Source organism: Tachysurus vachellii, chromosome 18, assembly GCF_030014155.1.
Source record: "Tachysurus vachellii isolate PV-2020 chromosome 18, HZAU_Pvac_v1, whole genome shotgun sequence".
Lineage (NCBI taxonomy): Eukaryota > Metazoa > Chordata > Actinopteri > Siluriformes > Bagridae > Tachysurus > Tachysurus vachellii.
This window is the reverse complement of record NC_083477.1, coordinates 2,491,588-2,506,142: the sequence shown is the minus strand read 5'-3', so window position 1 is coordinate 2,506,142 and position 14,555 is coordinate 2,491,588. Positions and strand designations below refer to the sequence as shown.

The following is a 14,555-nucleotide window of genomic DNA, read 5'->3' as shown; positions in this document are numbered from 1 at the left end:
ATATCCTTTTTTTTTTTTTTTTTTTTTTTGTATGTTACAACCCCATTAGTCACCATAACTTATTATTATTGATATTATATTGATTTGGAGTGTGTACTGTAGAACTCTGTTATGGGAGGTGTCTCAGTGAACCACTGGATCATTTCAGACAGCAGGGTGAAGATGTTTCTAATCGACTCCACGCCTCGAGGAACGCCGCAGTATTACGCAACAAAAACTGATCAGCACTTTGTAAACTGGACTTGTTACCGTCTGGACTCTCTGAGAACATTCATGTGATGGATGCGTGACTGTCGAGCTGATGTGTGAAGATCTCATGTTCACCCTCGTGGTTTTGTTCTGTTTGTGGGCGGCTGTTGTGTTTTTTTTTTTTTTTTTTTGTTTTTCCCTCCTTACCTCTAGGTGGCGCCATGTTTGATTTTCCCACTTAAACAGTGCTTCACCTGAACCGTATTTTGCGGCCGTGTTCCAATACATGCTTTAACCCGCCCTCATGCAGTGTTTGGTGGCATAGCGACGGTGCCGACATTTTATTTTTTTATTTTTTTTTTTAGAAGACTGTTTGAGGATGTTGAAGACAATGGCGACATCAGGAGCACAATTTACCCAGAAGGCATTGCTACACACACATAATGACAAGCGAAGTGTAAACAGAAGCAGTAAGAACATCGCTAAACCTCGTTGTCGTCGATCTCCAGGAGGGCGCTTTATAAACCGTGACTGAACGCAGGGTGTCTATGCAAAGAGACTCCTGTGAGGTACGAGCTGAGGACAGAAAAGAAAGCGAGCCGTGTCTGTTTGGGCCACTAGAGGGAGCCGAGGAACAGACTGAACTTCACAAACTTCTTTGTTCAGAACTGTCGAGTTTTATGATTTATTTTATGACTGAATATGCAAAAAAAATCTAGTTTTAAACCTCTAGCTTCAGCAAGTCTGATGTTAATTAGAGCTGAAGAATTGAGCGTTTCAGAGTTAGTGTTTAGGCTTCAGGGTGGAAAAAAGTCTTGGAGATTTTTTTTAAACCCCACGAGAACCAGCAATTTTTTAATTTTTTTGTTTTTGTTTTTTTCTTTAAGTAATACTGTATTTCTGTTGGTTTAAACCCTGAAATTTCACCAGAATGTGAAATTTTTGAAGCGAGAAAACCACAGACATCGTAACAGACGACGACCCCACGTTAGCTCTTCTGCGGCGTTAAAGCTGCGCGTGTTTCATGACAAAAGGCTTCAGTTAACGTTTCACGTTCAGAAATAGACGCGTGCTGCTGTTAGTCTTTCACTTTGGCGATAAACGTTTAATCGCAGTTGTACGTCGTCTTTACAAACAGCACCACGGTGAAACGAAAGACCGCCGAGTTTTCGCACAAGCGACGCTCACGACTTTAGAGAACAAATGGAGTTAAACTACGTTACGTTACGTTCCATCCATCTACAGGGGATTTACATACAAAAAAGAGTCCGTAACACCACCGTGCTGCATCCTGAACGCCGAGACGTAACTTCTGAAGGGCGCGTGCACAGTACAGTGTTAAAACATAAACACCTTAAAACCTACAAATACTTAGATACTTCTTTTTTTTTTGTCGGCTTTTTGTTCGTTTTCGTGTTTATTTTAACCCTTTTTTTATCTTGTTTTGTTTGATTTTAAAACATTTTTTTTCTTATTTTTTTTTTTTTTTTTTTTTACACACCAAACCTTGAAAATAAACCAATCATTAATCCTAGCTCGTCATTCCTTAACTACAGAAGAGGAAAATGTACACAGTGTCTTTAATTAATGAATCATTGCGATAACGATAATAGTTGTGAAGAATAATAAACAGTAATATATTAAATCTCTGTGTTTGCGTTTTGGTTCACGGTTGTTTTTTGGTAAGAAGAGTTTTAGGGTAAAGCTGTCTGTGAAAACCCCACGGGTTCCTTCTTACGGTTCGTTTTCTGTGTTAAGTCGATTCTGTATATCTGACAGGTGGGCGGGACAGTCGTGGTGTAAAGGGCATCTGATTGGCTGTAATTCCTGCTAATTTTTTTAATTGACATGTTTGAATCTTGCTTGGTAGATATCTCTAATTCAGAATATAGCAAACAAACTTTTCTCTTTTCATTTAGTCTCTCACACTCACGCTCTCTCTCTCTCTCTCTCTCTCTCTCTCTCTCTCTCTCTCTCTCTCTCTCTCTCATATATATCTTGCACTCAGGATGGACAGACGCGAGCGTACAAAATATAAGGTCGCTTTATTCACAGTTTCTCCCTTTTTATTGCTTACAGAGAAGTTGGTGACAGCAAAGCATGAGGGAAGTGAGGGATCACGAAAAGACGAGGGGAGAGAGGGAGAGAAGAAGGGAATGGTTTCTTTCTTTCGCCTCTCTCCACTCCTCTACTGTCATGGATTGACCTTCTCTTTTCTTCTCTTCCCTTCTCTTTTCTCTCTCTCTCTCCATCGCTCCAAGTGCTTCCTCCCCATTGTTGTTGTTGTTGTTTATTTTTTTGGACATTTCTCCTTCTTTTCTGGACTAATTGAGGAAAACAAGATGACAGACGCTGGATGGTGGACTTTTCTATTGTAGAAGGAAATCCCTCCATTTTGTCTTTCGTCCGCCCTCCCCGAGAAAAAAAAAAGAAAAACGACGTGCGATGTAAACAAATCAGCTGTTTCAGCTGTGAACAAGAGGTGATGAGAAGAAAAGAGGGGAAAAGGAGTGACAGAAAGAGAGATCGAGACGAAGGTAAATTCGATTTTATTGCAAATGATTCCCTTTTTCCCCCCACGAACAGACGCCACGGACACGGATTTCCTGCGCCGGCGAATTTACGAGACGAGTCTTTCGGAGGACTGCGTGGAAAAGACGAAGTGCTCGAGAGTAACAAAAAGGAAGGAAGCAAGAAAAGGAGGGACGGAGGACGGGCTGGTGGGGTGGAGCGGTTGTGAAGGACGCGTGTTCATTTCTTCTTCTTCTTCTTTACTCTGCCTCTTACTCTTCCTTCTCCTCGCCGTGTGTGATGACGTAGCAGATGTTCTTGTAGTCGACGTTGCCGGCCACATCTGGGGGGAAGGCGGCCCACAGGTTCTTCATCTGAGAGACGACGAGAGAGGAACGAGATGATTTTATTATTTAATTAGTATTTACAGAGTAAGAGGGTGCAAACTTTTACACTGGGCTGAACGTATTAGTTCGTTACTAACCAGTAATCAGAGCATTATGGTTTAGATTATTTATGGAATGTTCTGGTATTATTTGGAGTGTGTTTATAATTCCAGCTGCGATGTCAGTGATGTTTAATCTTACCTCCTCTGCGGAGAACCTGTCACACTGAGTGGTCAGAAGCTCCTCCAGGCTGCACAGGGGAAAGAAAAAAGGGTCTTAAAATATTATCTGTTAAATTTAAACTGATTTACGTCATCGAAGTTAGAATGAATAATAAGAATACATAAGCAGTGCACTTACAACGCCTTCTTAATGGTTCCTGTGCCCTCGGGGTCCAGGACCTTGAAAGCGGACACGATGACGTCCTCGGGATCAGCACCTGGGCACACCGGATAAAGCCAACATTGTATTATACTGTGTGTGTGTGTGAGAGAGAGAGTGTGTGTGTGTGTGTCTTACCCTTCAGCTTCTCTCCGAACATGGTGAGGAAGACGGTGAAGTTGATGGGGCCGCTGGCCTCCTTGATCATGGCCTCCAGCTCCTCGTTCTTCACATTCAGTTGACCTGCAGAGAGACAGACAGACAGACAGACTTTAATAAACACTGAAGGACTCTGCATTACTAAATTACTGAAAGTTCACAAAAGTCACACTTCCTCATGTCTGTCTGATGTCTTCCTGTGCCTTCACCCTTTTATATCTTTGTCTGTCTCTGTCTGTGTTTTCCCTGTCTCTGTCTGTCTGTCTGTCTTTGTTTTCCCTGTCTTTCTGTCTGTGTTTTCCCTGTCTCTGTCTGTCTGTCTGTCTTTGTTTTCCCTGTCTTTCTGTCTGTGTTTTCCCTGTCTCTGTCTGTCTGTCTGTATGTCTTTGTTTTCCCTGTCTTTCTGTCTGTGTTTTCCCTGTCTCTGTCTGTCTGTCTGTCTTTGTTTTCCCTGTCTCTGTCTGTTTTCCCTGTCTCTGTCTGTCTGTCTGTTTTCCCTGTCTCCATCAATGCTTTGGTCTCTTTGTCTGTCTGTATATCTGGCTGTCTGTCTTTCTACCCATCAGTCTAAGGATAACATGGCTTAGTCTTTCTAGCTGTCTGTCTACTTATCTGTCTGTCAGTCGGTTTCTATCTGTCTCTCTATCTAGGATTAGTCTCTCATCTATCTATCTATCCATCCATCTGTCTATCCATCCGTCCATCCACATGTCTGTCTACATGCATAGTCAGTCTGTAGAGTCACTTGTTTGTCTTGTGTGCTTGTTTCTCAGGCTAGTGTATGGTTGCTTTTTTTTGTCCCTTTTTGTCTGTTTACTCATCTGTCAGTAAGTCTATCTGTCTATTCCTCCATTCGCTCGTCTGTTTTGTTCAGGTCGCCTCGTGTTCAGTTCTTACCCATTGAGGCCAACACGTCCCTCAGGTCGTCCTTGCTGATGATCCCGTCTCTGTTCTGGTCAATGATTGTGAAAGCCTAGCAAAGTTACAGGAGACGGGTTTTTAATTAATTAATTATTCTGCAGATCCTTTCTGCTGTCATTTTGACATGCTGAAATAAATAAATTAGTAAATTAAATAAATAAATGGATTTGTGTGCATTTCTATCCATCAGGCAGTGTGTGGAGAGTTTTCACGGCCTCTCTGCCCTCGTGTCTTTTTGAAATCTCATGAAACCCAAGAAGATCTTCAGGACCTCAGCAAACAGCTGCACACCCTTCTACCCTTCCTTCATCTCCTTCACACACACACACACACACACTTCGGTTTCTCGGTCAGCGCAATGCGTCAGATCAGATTCTAGAGTAATGTCAGGCATCTCCTCAGTAGTGATATCACTTACACACACACACAGCTCGTTATTATCTAGTTTTAAATGTTTTAATAAACAAATCATACACTAAAATTATTTTTAAGTATTTTACCAAAATATCAGAGGTAAATTTTGATATTTTGATGTTTCTGATATTTCTGTCACATTTAAATAGTCCACAGTCCTGGCTACAGAATAATTAGCATCATGTATTAGCCAGCTACAGCTTTATGCTAATTCGTTTAATTTACTGAACGTGTTCCGTCTCGTTTTTGTTTCAGTTCATAATAAAAACTTCATCAAGCTCAATCTTAGCTTCAGTCATTAGCTTGGGCACAATTATTAGCGTGAGTGAGAAAGCTAAAGTTTCTTTCTTTCTTCATTTGCTGGTGTCTGTGTGAGTGTGTGTGTGTGTGTGTGTGTGTGTGTGTGAGAGAGAGAGAGAGAGAGTGTGTGTGTGTGTGTGTGTGAGAGAGAGAGAGAGAGTGTGTACACACAGTAAAACCTGCTGTTTAAAGAACAGCTGAGTGTCAGAGAAGTCAGGAGAAATGTCCACTAATGACATTCTTGTAATTATTAGCATTAGAGGGAGTCATTTGATCTGCTGTGTGTGTGTGTGTGTGTGTGTGTGTGTGTGTGTGTGAAGCCATATTTCTTCCCTTCCCTTATTAAAACCTCAGGGATGGAGGCTATAGATAGACGCGGCTTGTCTTTCCTTTTCCAGAGAAACGTATTCTGACACACAGGCGGCTAGTTTATAGATTAGCAAACTTCAGCTCTACCTTCCAGTAAACTACGACATAAATACAAGTGTTTGTTTGTCCAAAGACGACTCTGGTTAACACTGACACATCAGTGCACGTGCTGTGTCTCTTCTTTGTATGTAGTGTGTGTGTGTGTGTGTGTGTGTGTGTGTCACCTCTTTGTACTCCTGGATCTGGCTCTGCTCGAACATGGAGAACACATTGGAGGATCCCTCTCCTCCTCCTGCCCTCCTCTTGGCCTTCTTGGGTGCCTGCAGGTGTACAGGTTCCAGGTTTAATACACAGATCACATGTTTCTAATAAAGAAACACTAAACTTTACACATCTGCATCATCAGCTACACATACACACACTTCCTTTTCTAATTCTCAAGTTTTGAAATATGTGATTTTTTTTTTTTTATCTTCTAATTTATTATTATCAAGTCCTGAGCCGTCTCCAAAATCTACAACTTCTCAGCTGGATTGTTGTTATTTTTTAATATTTTGTACAAATTCTTCATTTAAGAGGCATTTTTTATAACAACATACAGCTAATTAGCGTAATCCAGAGGATTCGTACATCAGCAAACAATCATCTGCTCCTACAGAAACGTTTCCACTCAAAAAAAAAAAAAAAGGTCCATAATAAAAAGGGTTCTTTTTAATCAGATGTTTCCTTAACGGCCCAATTATCCACCTTCTAACTTTCTCGAGATTCATTAATCAGAAAGAATTAGGACAAGCTCTAGCCCGCCCCTCGCCTGAACTTCCTTCCACTGTTCCGGATGCTTTTACACTGAGCCTCTGTCTATCATTTCGTATCAATTCTTACGTTTTTTTTTTTTACGAGCGTTAAAAAAAATAAAAAAGATTTCTAAATCAAAGAACGTCTTAGGAATGGTTTATCCTGTCCCGGTTTTTCGGTGAAGCGTACGTCCACGATCCATGCACGAAAGAATCCATGAATCCGAAAAAAAAGCCTTTAAACCCTGCTGAGAGCTTTGAGGATGCTTCCAAGCATGTTCTTACTCACCATTGAGACGGTGTGTATGTGATGTTTAAGAAGCTCAAAGAAGAGAAGACTGTGTGAAGCCGCGTCTGGGCCTCGTCCCCCAGGGGGCTTATATACCTCATGGTTCCCTCTAATTATAGCCCTGGCCTTAAGTTTGGCTTGATGCTGAGAAGATGGACTGAACGGATGGAGGGATAAGATTTTAGGGGGAAGGGGTGATGAAGGGACAGAAGTAGGGATGCTATCGACTTACGTGCTCTCCGAAATAGCCACCAGTCTTGGAATGGGGGTTGAATCCGATACTCTGATACAAAGTGGACTAATATGGCCATGACAGAAATGACCCAGCGTCCCCGTCTGCCCGTGCGTCCACCCGTCCCTTCTCCTTCAGACCCAGCCCTTCTTTCACCTCTCCGTCACTGTAATCCCTCGCCGGTATTTTTGGTCTGGGAATTTTACGTTGCCTTTTAGTGATGTGACGTTTTGTATCTTCAGCATCTGAGCATTATGGGTTTATATTTTCACACACTGAAAGTGCTGTGTGCTGCATTCATTTATACGTCATTAAATCTCTATAAAGTATATATTAAATCTATACAAAGGTAGAAGGTCTAAGATACTTTTTGTGACTCTATAAGATCTATAGATATAAATGATACGTTTATATTCATTGGATCTACAGATACAGAAGTAAAAGGATATTTGTCCGAACGTATCGATGATCTTTTCATTTTATAACTAAAAGATAAAGGAATGAGGAAACGTCTGTTGTTAAACGTTTAGCGAATCGAGGGATGATCAGATTGGATGTTCAGATTGGATAAACTAACTCTAATCTAAAAAATACTCATTTAGAGACATATTAAGATGCGAGGCCATGTGGTTAATAAATGACTTATGTGACTGCTATTAGACATCGTTTCACCGCATCAGATCTGGCACGAAAACACAAAATTTTGTGTAATAAACTCTAAAGAGTTCCAATACTTTTGACTCATCGTGTCTTTGCTTGTAGTTGTCTTTAGTTGTAATAGTTGATGTTACCTGGATGTTACCTGTGTTTAGTTTATACCTACAAGTACAAATTACTTCAGCTTTCTCTCTTTAGGCCTCCAAAAAAACCGCCGATCGATGAAGCGGTTTTTAACCTGTAGATAAAACGAGACGGTGAGAAGTTTAGTCTCGAGCAGTGACACGCAAAATATAATAAGTAGGAAATTCTAATAAGCGTTCAGTTAAAGATGAACATGAGGAGAATATTGAGGTTTATAGTGATTAATGGTTTGGGGCACCATTTTTTTAAAGCTTCTCATTCTTTATTAAATATTTGATTTTATTTACATTTCATACACAAATCCTAATCCCTAAATTGGGAATAACAAAGACACACACACACACACACACACACACACACACACACACACACAGCTGTCCAAACAGCTCTTAAATCCAAGGGAAATTCTGAGGTCAAGATAATTAGATTTCTGTTTAAATTTATCACCTAAAAATCTAAAATTCAGGCTTTTATCAGACGCTAATTCAAAATCATTTCCACACAGATTGTGATTTATACACCAGGGATGATGACTGTATTTAGTGACCACTTCTGTGTGTCCCAATCAAAAATAGGTTTAATGTCCTTCCCAGTATAGAGACGCAGATGAAGATCCCTCCTATGGCTGTGTCCATATTCAGAGTCTCTCTCTCTCTCTCTCTCTCTCTCTCTCTCTCTCTCTCTCTCTCTCTCTCTCTCTCTCAGAGTGAAAGTTGATCTGTGGTAGTGTGAAGCTATCCACAGCCGTGTGTGCCAGAGAGGATTAGACGAGACAAACGAAGGAAGGAATACGGTGGAGAGCTTGCGAAGACTGCAGGAGTTCCTCAGGGGTGTGTTTTGGGGGTGTTATAGTTTGCAAGCTTATGGGAAGCAGCTGAGAGGCACCAAAAATAGCTAAACAAACTGCGTGTGAGACTTCATGTCTTCTTACACATGGAGATCTCTATAAATTTAATAGAAACACATTTGTAGAATTCGTTATTAAATCGGTCTTGTCTTAATGTCTGTGTGGATCGATATAAATAATCGTGAGGCCCAAAACTTCTCCTCGTACTAAGAAATTCTCCTCACAAGAGGTACAAAGTGAGAACTAAAGGAAATGTCCCATCTGCTCTGGTGACACTGGATCAGCGCTTTTGTGTCTGGAGAAAGTTTTTGTTTTTGCTTTTTCCTAGAGACACCTGTCTCACACTTCCTGTGACCTTTGACCTCCACGTTTAACCTTTGACATCTCAAGTCTTTCGCAGCCGCAATCCTTTACCGGAGGTTTATGGTCGTCGTGTTTCTCTTTGACTACGGCTCGGTCTCAGATGCAGCGAATCACGAGTGACTGATAGTTTTTTGTTATAATATACATGTAACAGAATACAGAGCGACTTCCTGGGTGTTATCGTGAAGCATTTTATTATCATTATTATTTAAAATGGTATATAATCCGTTCAATAAATGTACTTTATAACCAAATCAAATATTTAATTAGAACACGATCCAACTCTAAAATGAGCAGGCGTTTTAATTATAAAACTCTCATAAACATTCAAACTCTCAGAATCTGCATTCATTCATTCATTCATTCATTCATTCATCTTCTACCGCTTATCCAAACTACCTCGGGTCACGGGGAGCCTGTGTCTATCTCAGGCGTCATCGGGCATCAAGGCAGGATACACCCTGGACGGAGTGCCAACCCATCGCAGGGCACACACACACACACACACACACACACTCATTCACTCATGCAATCACACACTACGGACAATTTTCCAGAGATGCCAATCAACCTACCATGCATGTCTTTGGACCAGGGGAGGAAACCGGAGTACCCAGAGGAAACCCCCGAGGCACGGGGAGAACATGCAAACTCCACACACACAAGGTGGAGGCGGGAATCGAACCCCCAACCCCGGAGGTGTGAGGCGAACGTGCCACCCTCAGAATCTGCATTTAACTCTTAAAGAAAGACACGACTGTTCACTTCGTATCAAGTTTATTGATATATTTTGTGACATTTTATTAGTAAGGAGAAAAAAAAAAAAAAAAAGATTTTGGTTTACAATCACATTAAAGAAAATCATAAAACTGACCAACTCAGTTTCAGTCATATTTTCCTTTTGGTTTAATGAATGTTTTAGCCAGTAATAAACTGTATTCAGAGAGAATAGCGCCCCCTGTTGGCCTGAACCATGTCTAGCACTTTAAGTCTTTAACTCAATACAGCTCGTGTTTCACCGTGTGTGGTGATTACAGTATTGTACACCAGAATAAAATAAAATATAAAAAATATTTTCGATCTTTCAATAAGAGTCTGATCGAGAAAGGTTTACGTAAGTAGAAGTAGAAAAGGAGTCCTTAATGATACACGTATAAAAGCGTAAAATTGAGCATAAAATATATGAGGTATTTAACCTGCCAGGAGCTTTATGGAGAAGCGACTCTAGGGATATTCTGTAATATTAACGTTTCGCATAAATGTAACGTAAATGTGAAAGTGTGCTTGAGAAACCTTAGCACCTTTCTCAGTAATACTGAGGGTTCTGAGTTTGGACGGGATTAAAGGTGCGGTGCACGATGTTTGAAAGCCAATGTTGACATTTGAAATCACCAAAACAAACACGCCTCTAACCCAAATGGGTGTCACCTCTGTTTTGATAGCTCCGCCCACACATACATACGTAACCCAGGCAACTATTATGGCGGAACCTGCTGGGGCAGTTTTTGTAGTACTGTGTGTTGTACCGTGAAAGGTTTAGCGCCGTTTCACGCAGAAGACGACGTTTAACACCTAAAACCCGAGGCAGAGGTAACGGCAGGTATCCGCCATGTCAATGTTTTAATCGCTTTCTGCTAATGTCACACATGCGCACTGATCACTCTCTCTGACGCATATTGACAAGACACGCCCCTTTCTGCTCATTGGCTACACGTTTGTTTTGTTTGTCGTCCAGACTCGGTTTTCTGAAGCATTTTTCCAACATCGTGCACCGCACCTTTAATAAATGTAATACTGTAGATTAAAGGTCTCGGGCCTCAAATGTACATGTTATTTGGAGCAAATCCAAAGTTGGAGAATAGCAGCCTTCAGACCAGAAATTTCATTCACACCTAATAAACATCATGTTTATTAAAGTTTGTTTAAAGCTGCAAGGTTAAGAACAACTGATTAAAGGTTATAGCTACCATTTGTACACCATCTGACTGTTGCAATCAGTGACTAAAACCATGTCCAGGTAAATGAGCAAAAAATTCACTTTCGAAATCTCTTTTTTATATGAACATTTTTTTTTTTAATCCGGTCTCTAATCTAATTTATTGTCTTATTAAGCTGATGTCATGTTCCAGGTTTTGACCCTCACCTGTCACCTGAGATTGTGGACTGTCCTTGTGTCCTTGTGTGACGTCGCCTGCTGCTTCTCTGAGCGGTGCTTGGACCCCTGACATCGCTTCATGTTGAATTTTCACTCTAGCCTTCACTTATTACATGTTATGTACTGCGAGTGTTATTTAATGTGTTAATCTTAATCTGATGATGAAGTTCATGATTAGTTAAATAATGTTAGTTAAAGGAACCCTAATGAAAACGTTCCCACGTATTAAAATCACGTCACGCCTGAATTAGGTCTAACGTACGTCTTGACTTTGCTACCACGTGTTGAGATAAGTAGAAAAATGAACGCAGTCATGCCCTCGGGTTAAATTAGTCAATATCTGCATTTCTCGTTTCCTTTTTGGGTTTTGAGAACAGAAATGAAGAAGTGGTGTGCTGAGTTGTTCAGAACAGGAAAAGAGAAGATCTTCATGATCATTTTCTGTAAAAGTCGCACCGCGACTAGAACGTCTCACTTCCTTTGGTCGTTCCTCAATCAGGCATTAATACGATGGTGTTTAGATCTTATCGTTAAAGTATCTGTTATTTCACACTGATACAGATTCAGGGTGCGAGAATGAGTTAAATCACCCTAAACTGATAAGATCTTCTTCGACATGGCCCGCCTCTTGCTGTTTCTTCTTCAGCCAATCAGCTCTAACCTGCTTCACCTCATTTCCATAATACTCGTGAAGTTTAACAAATTCGTCCATCGGGTTGAATCCAACTAAAGGCCACTCCCCGTATTTTGGGGCGGGGCCGTTTAGAGGCGTGACGTGGGCGTTTCTTTTGGGCCAGTGTTTCGGTGATCGTTTATTAGCTGATCTGTTTGGCACGGATGGAGCGTGGTGGGCGTGGTGTCCGGGGTAGGCGTGGCTCGTACTGTAGCTTCTCGTGTCTCTGTGTGTCAGTGCAGAACTCTGAGACAAATACGGTGATCCTGCATAGAAGGCGGCGATGACAGAGCTGGACATTTTCACACAGGAATCTGTCGCTGTAGAAGAATGAGGAGAATCACTGAGGCTTTTCCCTTCTTTAGCTTCTGTATTTAAAAAAAGAAGGGATAAAAAGAGAGTAAAATTATTAATCTCTTTAAGGCACCATGAGAACTGAAGAGAAACTGAAGTTTATCACACAAACTTATCCCAAGAACTTTAAGACTCAGGAACTTTAGAGTTCATGAACGTTGGTCTGGGAACCAAAGAACATTGGCCAAGGACTTACACCCGAAGACTTCAGCCCAGGAACTTAAACCCCGAACCAAACAAATTTTATGTTCTGCTATTTTAGCCCAAGGACCCTATTTTAATTCTGCTATTTTAAACCCAAAGACATGAAGTTAAGAAATGTTAGCAACCTTAATCCAGAGATCCAGAACCAATAAATCAGCTGTAAGCAGATGTCAGACTAGATGTTACTAGAAGAAACCACAAACTGCTCATATTGCTATCTTTATCTATATATCTAACCTTGGTAAAGATGTGCAAGGTCCCTGACGAGCAGTGAGATGTAGACGTGGCTGGCTGACAGGAGAGCGTTCACCCAGCTCTTTCTGCTTGGCTGATCTTCTGCAGCGAGCTGATAAGAGCGAAGTCCAGGGCCGGTGAACACCAGAGAGAAGGTGAGGTCTGAATCTTCGGTTTGAACGACGCAGCCTTCGAGCACGATCACTCCGAGCAGACGGCGGTCAGCCGGACGATCCTGATAGAACAGCAGATTCCCCTTCAGGACAAACCAGCGGCGCAGGTACGACGTGTTTCTCCCTCTCTGTGGAACGACATGGAGGAAAGAATATTCTTAAGACAGACAGATAAACTAACAGATTTTTGTAACACTCAGAGTTAAAGTTTAAGTTACACTTCATGACACAGGAAAGAATCAGGAAGAAAGGAGTTTGTTTACATGCAGCAGTTTCATAACATGCCAAGCTGCATTTTTTTTCTGTACTATGTTGTAGTTCGTTAAACATTCAATATCAAAATGAACTAGAAACAAATTTTTACGACTCTTTGATTAAAAAAAACGAATGTTTACAAAAAAAGCAGTCACATAAGGAGAGAAACTTGCCGTCCTGGGAAAATATCATGGTGCTAACAGCTGTATCTCGCTACCACGTTGCTGAATATTTTACTAGAACTGCACACCTTTATATAGTTTAGAGCAACTCTTAATCTTTTATTAAACTTCCCTCAGCGTCACAGACGAAACAAATAAAAGAACAGCGACGTACTTCATTACGCTGTCTAATAATCGTGGTTCGTAATAAATCTCAGCAGTTTTACTGATCATGATTCTAGATCAAGATTTTGAACTTAGAGCTATATTTTTTCCCCAAAAAATCAAAAATACATAGTTTGTATACATACAAGTTACATATACACACATTTCTTTCCATATAGATATATATAAGCAAATCACAAAAAGTAGTAAAAAAAAACTCACAGTGCTAACCTGGTCGCCGGTGTGTGTGTGTGTGTCTGTATGTGTGTGTCTGTGTGTGTGTGTCTGTCTCTGTCTGTCTCTGCGAGTGATCTGGTGGAAAGTGAAAAAGGCGCCTGAACTTATAACCACCGCCACGACCAGCGAGTTATTGTTACGAGATCTCACAGTGAGGCGTGAGGAGGTTATTACAGGACATTTCTTCTCCCATCAGTTACCAGATGTCACGTGAGACGTGACAGAGGAATCCCTCAATTATTGTGTAAAGCATCGTTATGAAAACAGACCCACCCTTTAATGCGTGCCAGATCTATTGAGCTGAAAATCCAAAGCATGCAGTAAAGTTATGCATGAAGAACAGGTTGTTCACCGCAGACGGGAAAGTACAGGACGGAATATTCCAGAAAGTGATTAAGAGTCGTGCACAAGACCTCAATTATAAATTTAGCTTGGTTTTATTAATAAAAAAAAATAGGACATTATAAAAATGAGGGCAAATTATAATGACTAATTATTATATTCTATTATATATTCTAGTTCGTGCTAATTATAGACTCAGTGGATTAAAGGGAGAATGTGGGCAAAAATGAAATCTATACAGTTGTTGGGTTTGGTGTGTTTTAGTACAGCAGGTATACACTCGTATGACATCACAGGACAGGAAACAGGACATGACACACAGCCAATGAACCTTTTTATAAAGATATCCCTCTTTATCCACCGGTGAGGTGCAGGACAGGTAGTGGGTTAAGATTCTCCGGTGGATCTTCATCACAGCGCCACCTGGGTCATGTGAACTACTCAGGAAAAAAAAAACAATAAGGACGACTGGTGTGAATAATAAAGTATAGAGTGAATAAAGTGAATAACAAAAAAGAAATATTTTTTTAACCTAACCCAGATGTATAGTTGTCAAGCTCTATTTTTTTTTAAGCATGTATGATAATATTTTGCCTATTTCTTGCATGCATAGAGATTTTTATTCTATTTTTCACCAGCAGAAGAC

At 40.7% G+C, this 14,555-nt stretch overlaps 2 protein-coding genes across 4 annotated transcripts in view; both read right to left on the bottom strand.

Moving 5' to 3' along the window:
• Positions 1–2,215: 2,215 nt before the first annotated feature.
• mylpfa (myosin light chain, phosphorylatable, fast skeletal muscle a) lies at positions 2,216–6,860 on the bottom strand. The gene is made up of 7 exons (XM_060891989.1): positions 6,714–6,860; positions 5,855–5,950; positions 4,524–4,599; positions 3,606–3,710; positions 3,447–3,525; positions 3,288–3,336; positions 2,216–3,074 (listed from the first exon to the last, which is right to left on the bottom strand). The coding sequence occupies exons 1-7, from the start codon at positions 6,714–6,716 to the stop codon at positions 2,973–2,975; spliced, it is 510 nt and encodes a 169-aa protein (XP_060747972.1). The 5' UTR covers positions 6,717–6,860; the 3' UTR covers positions 2,216–2,972.
• A 2,895-nt stretch (positions 6,861–9,755) lies between these two features.
• Positions 9,756–14,555, bottom strand: part of pheta2 (PH domain containing endocytic trafficking adaptor 2) — an 8,467-nt gene continuing 3,667 nt past the window's right edge. For 2 of the 3 annotated variants that reach the window (XM_060892908.1, XM_060892909.1), the window contains exons 2-4: positions 14,241–14,346; positions 12,580–12,877; positions 9,756–12,152 (exon numbers count right to left, since the gene is read on the bottom strand). In XM_060892908.1, coding sequence (XP_060748891.1) covers positions 11,698–12,152; positions 12,580–12,877; positions 14,241–14,321 — 834 coding nt within the window. In that variant the 5' untranslated portion in view covers positions 14,322–14,346 and the 3' untranslated portion in view covers positions 9,756–11,697. The remainder of the gene's footprint in view (positions 12,153–12,579; positions 12,878–14,240; positions 14,347–14,555) is intronic. The other variant, XM_060892910.1, reaches the window with a different exon arrangement.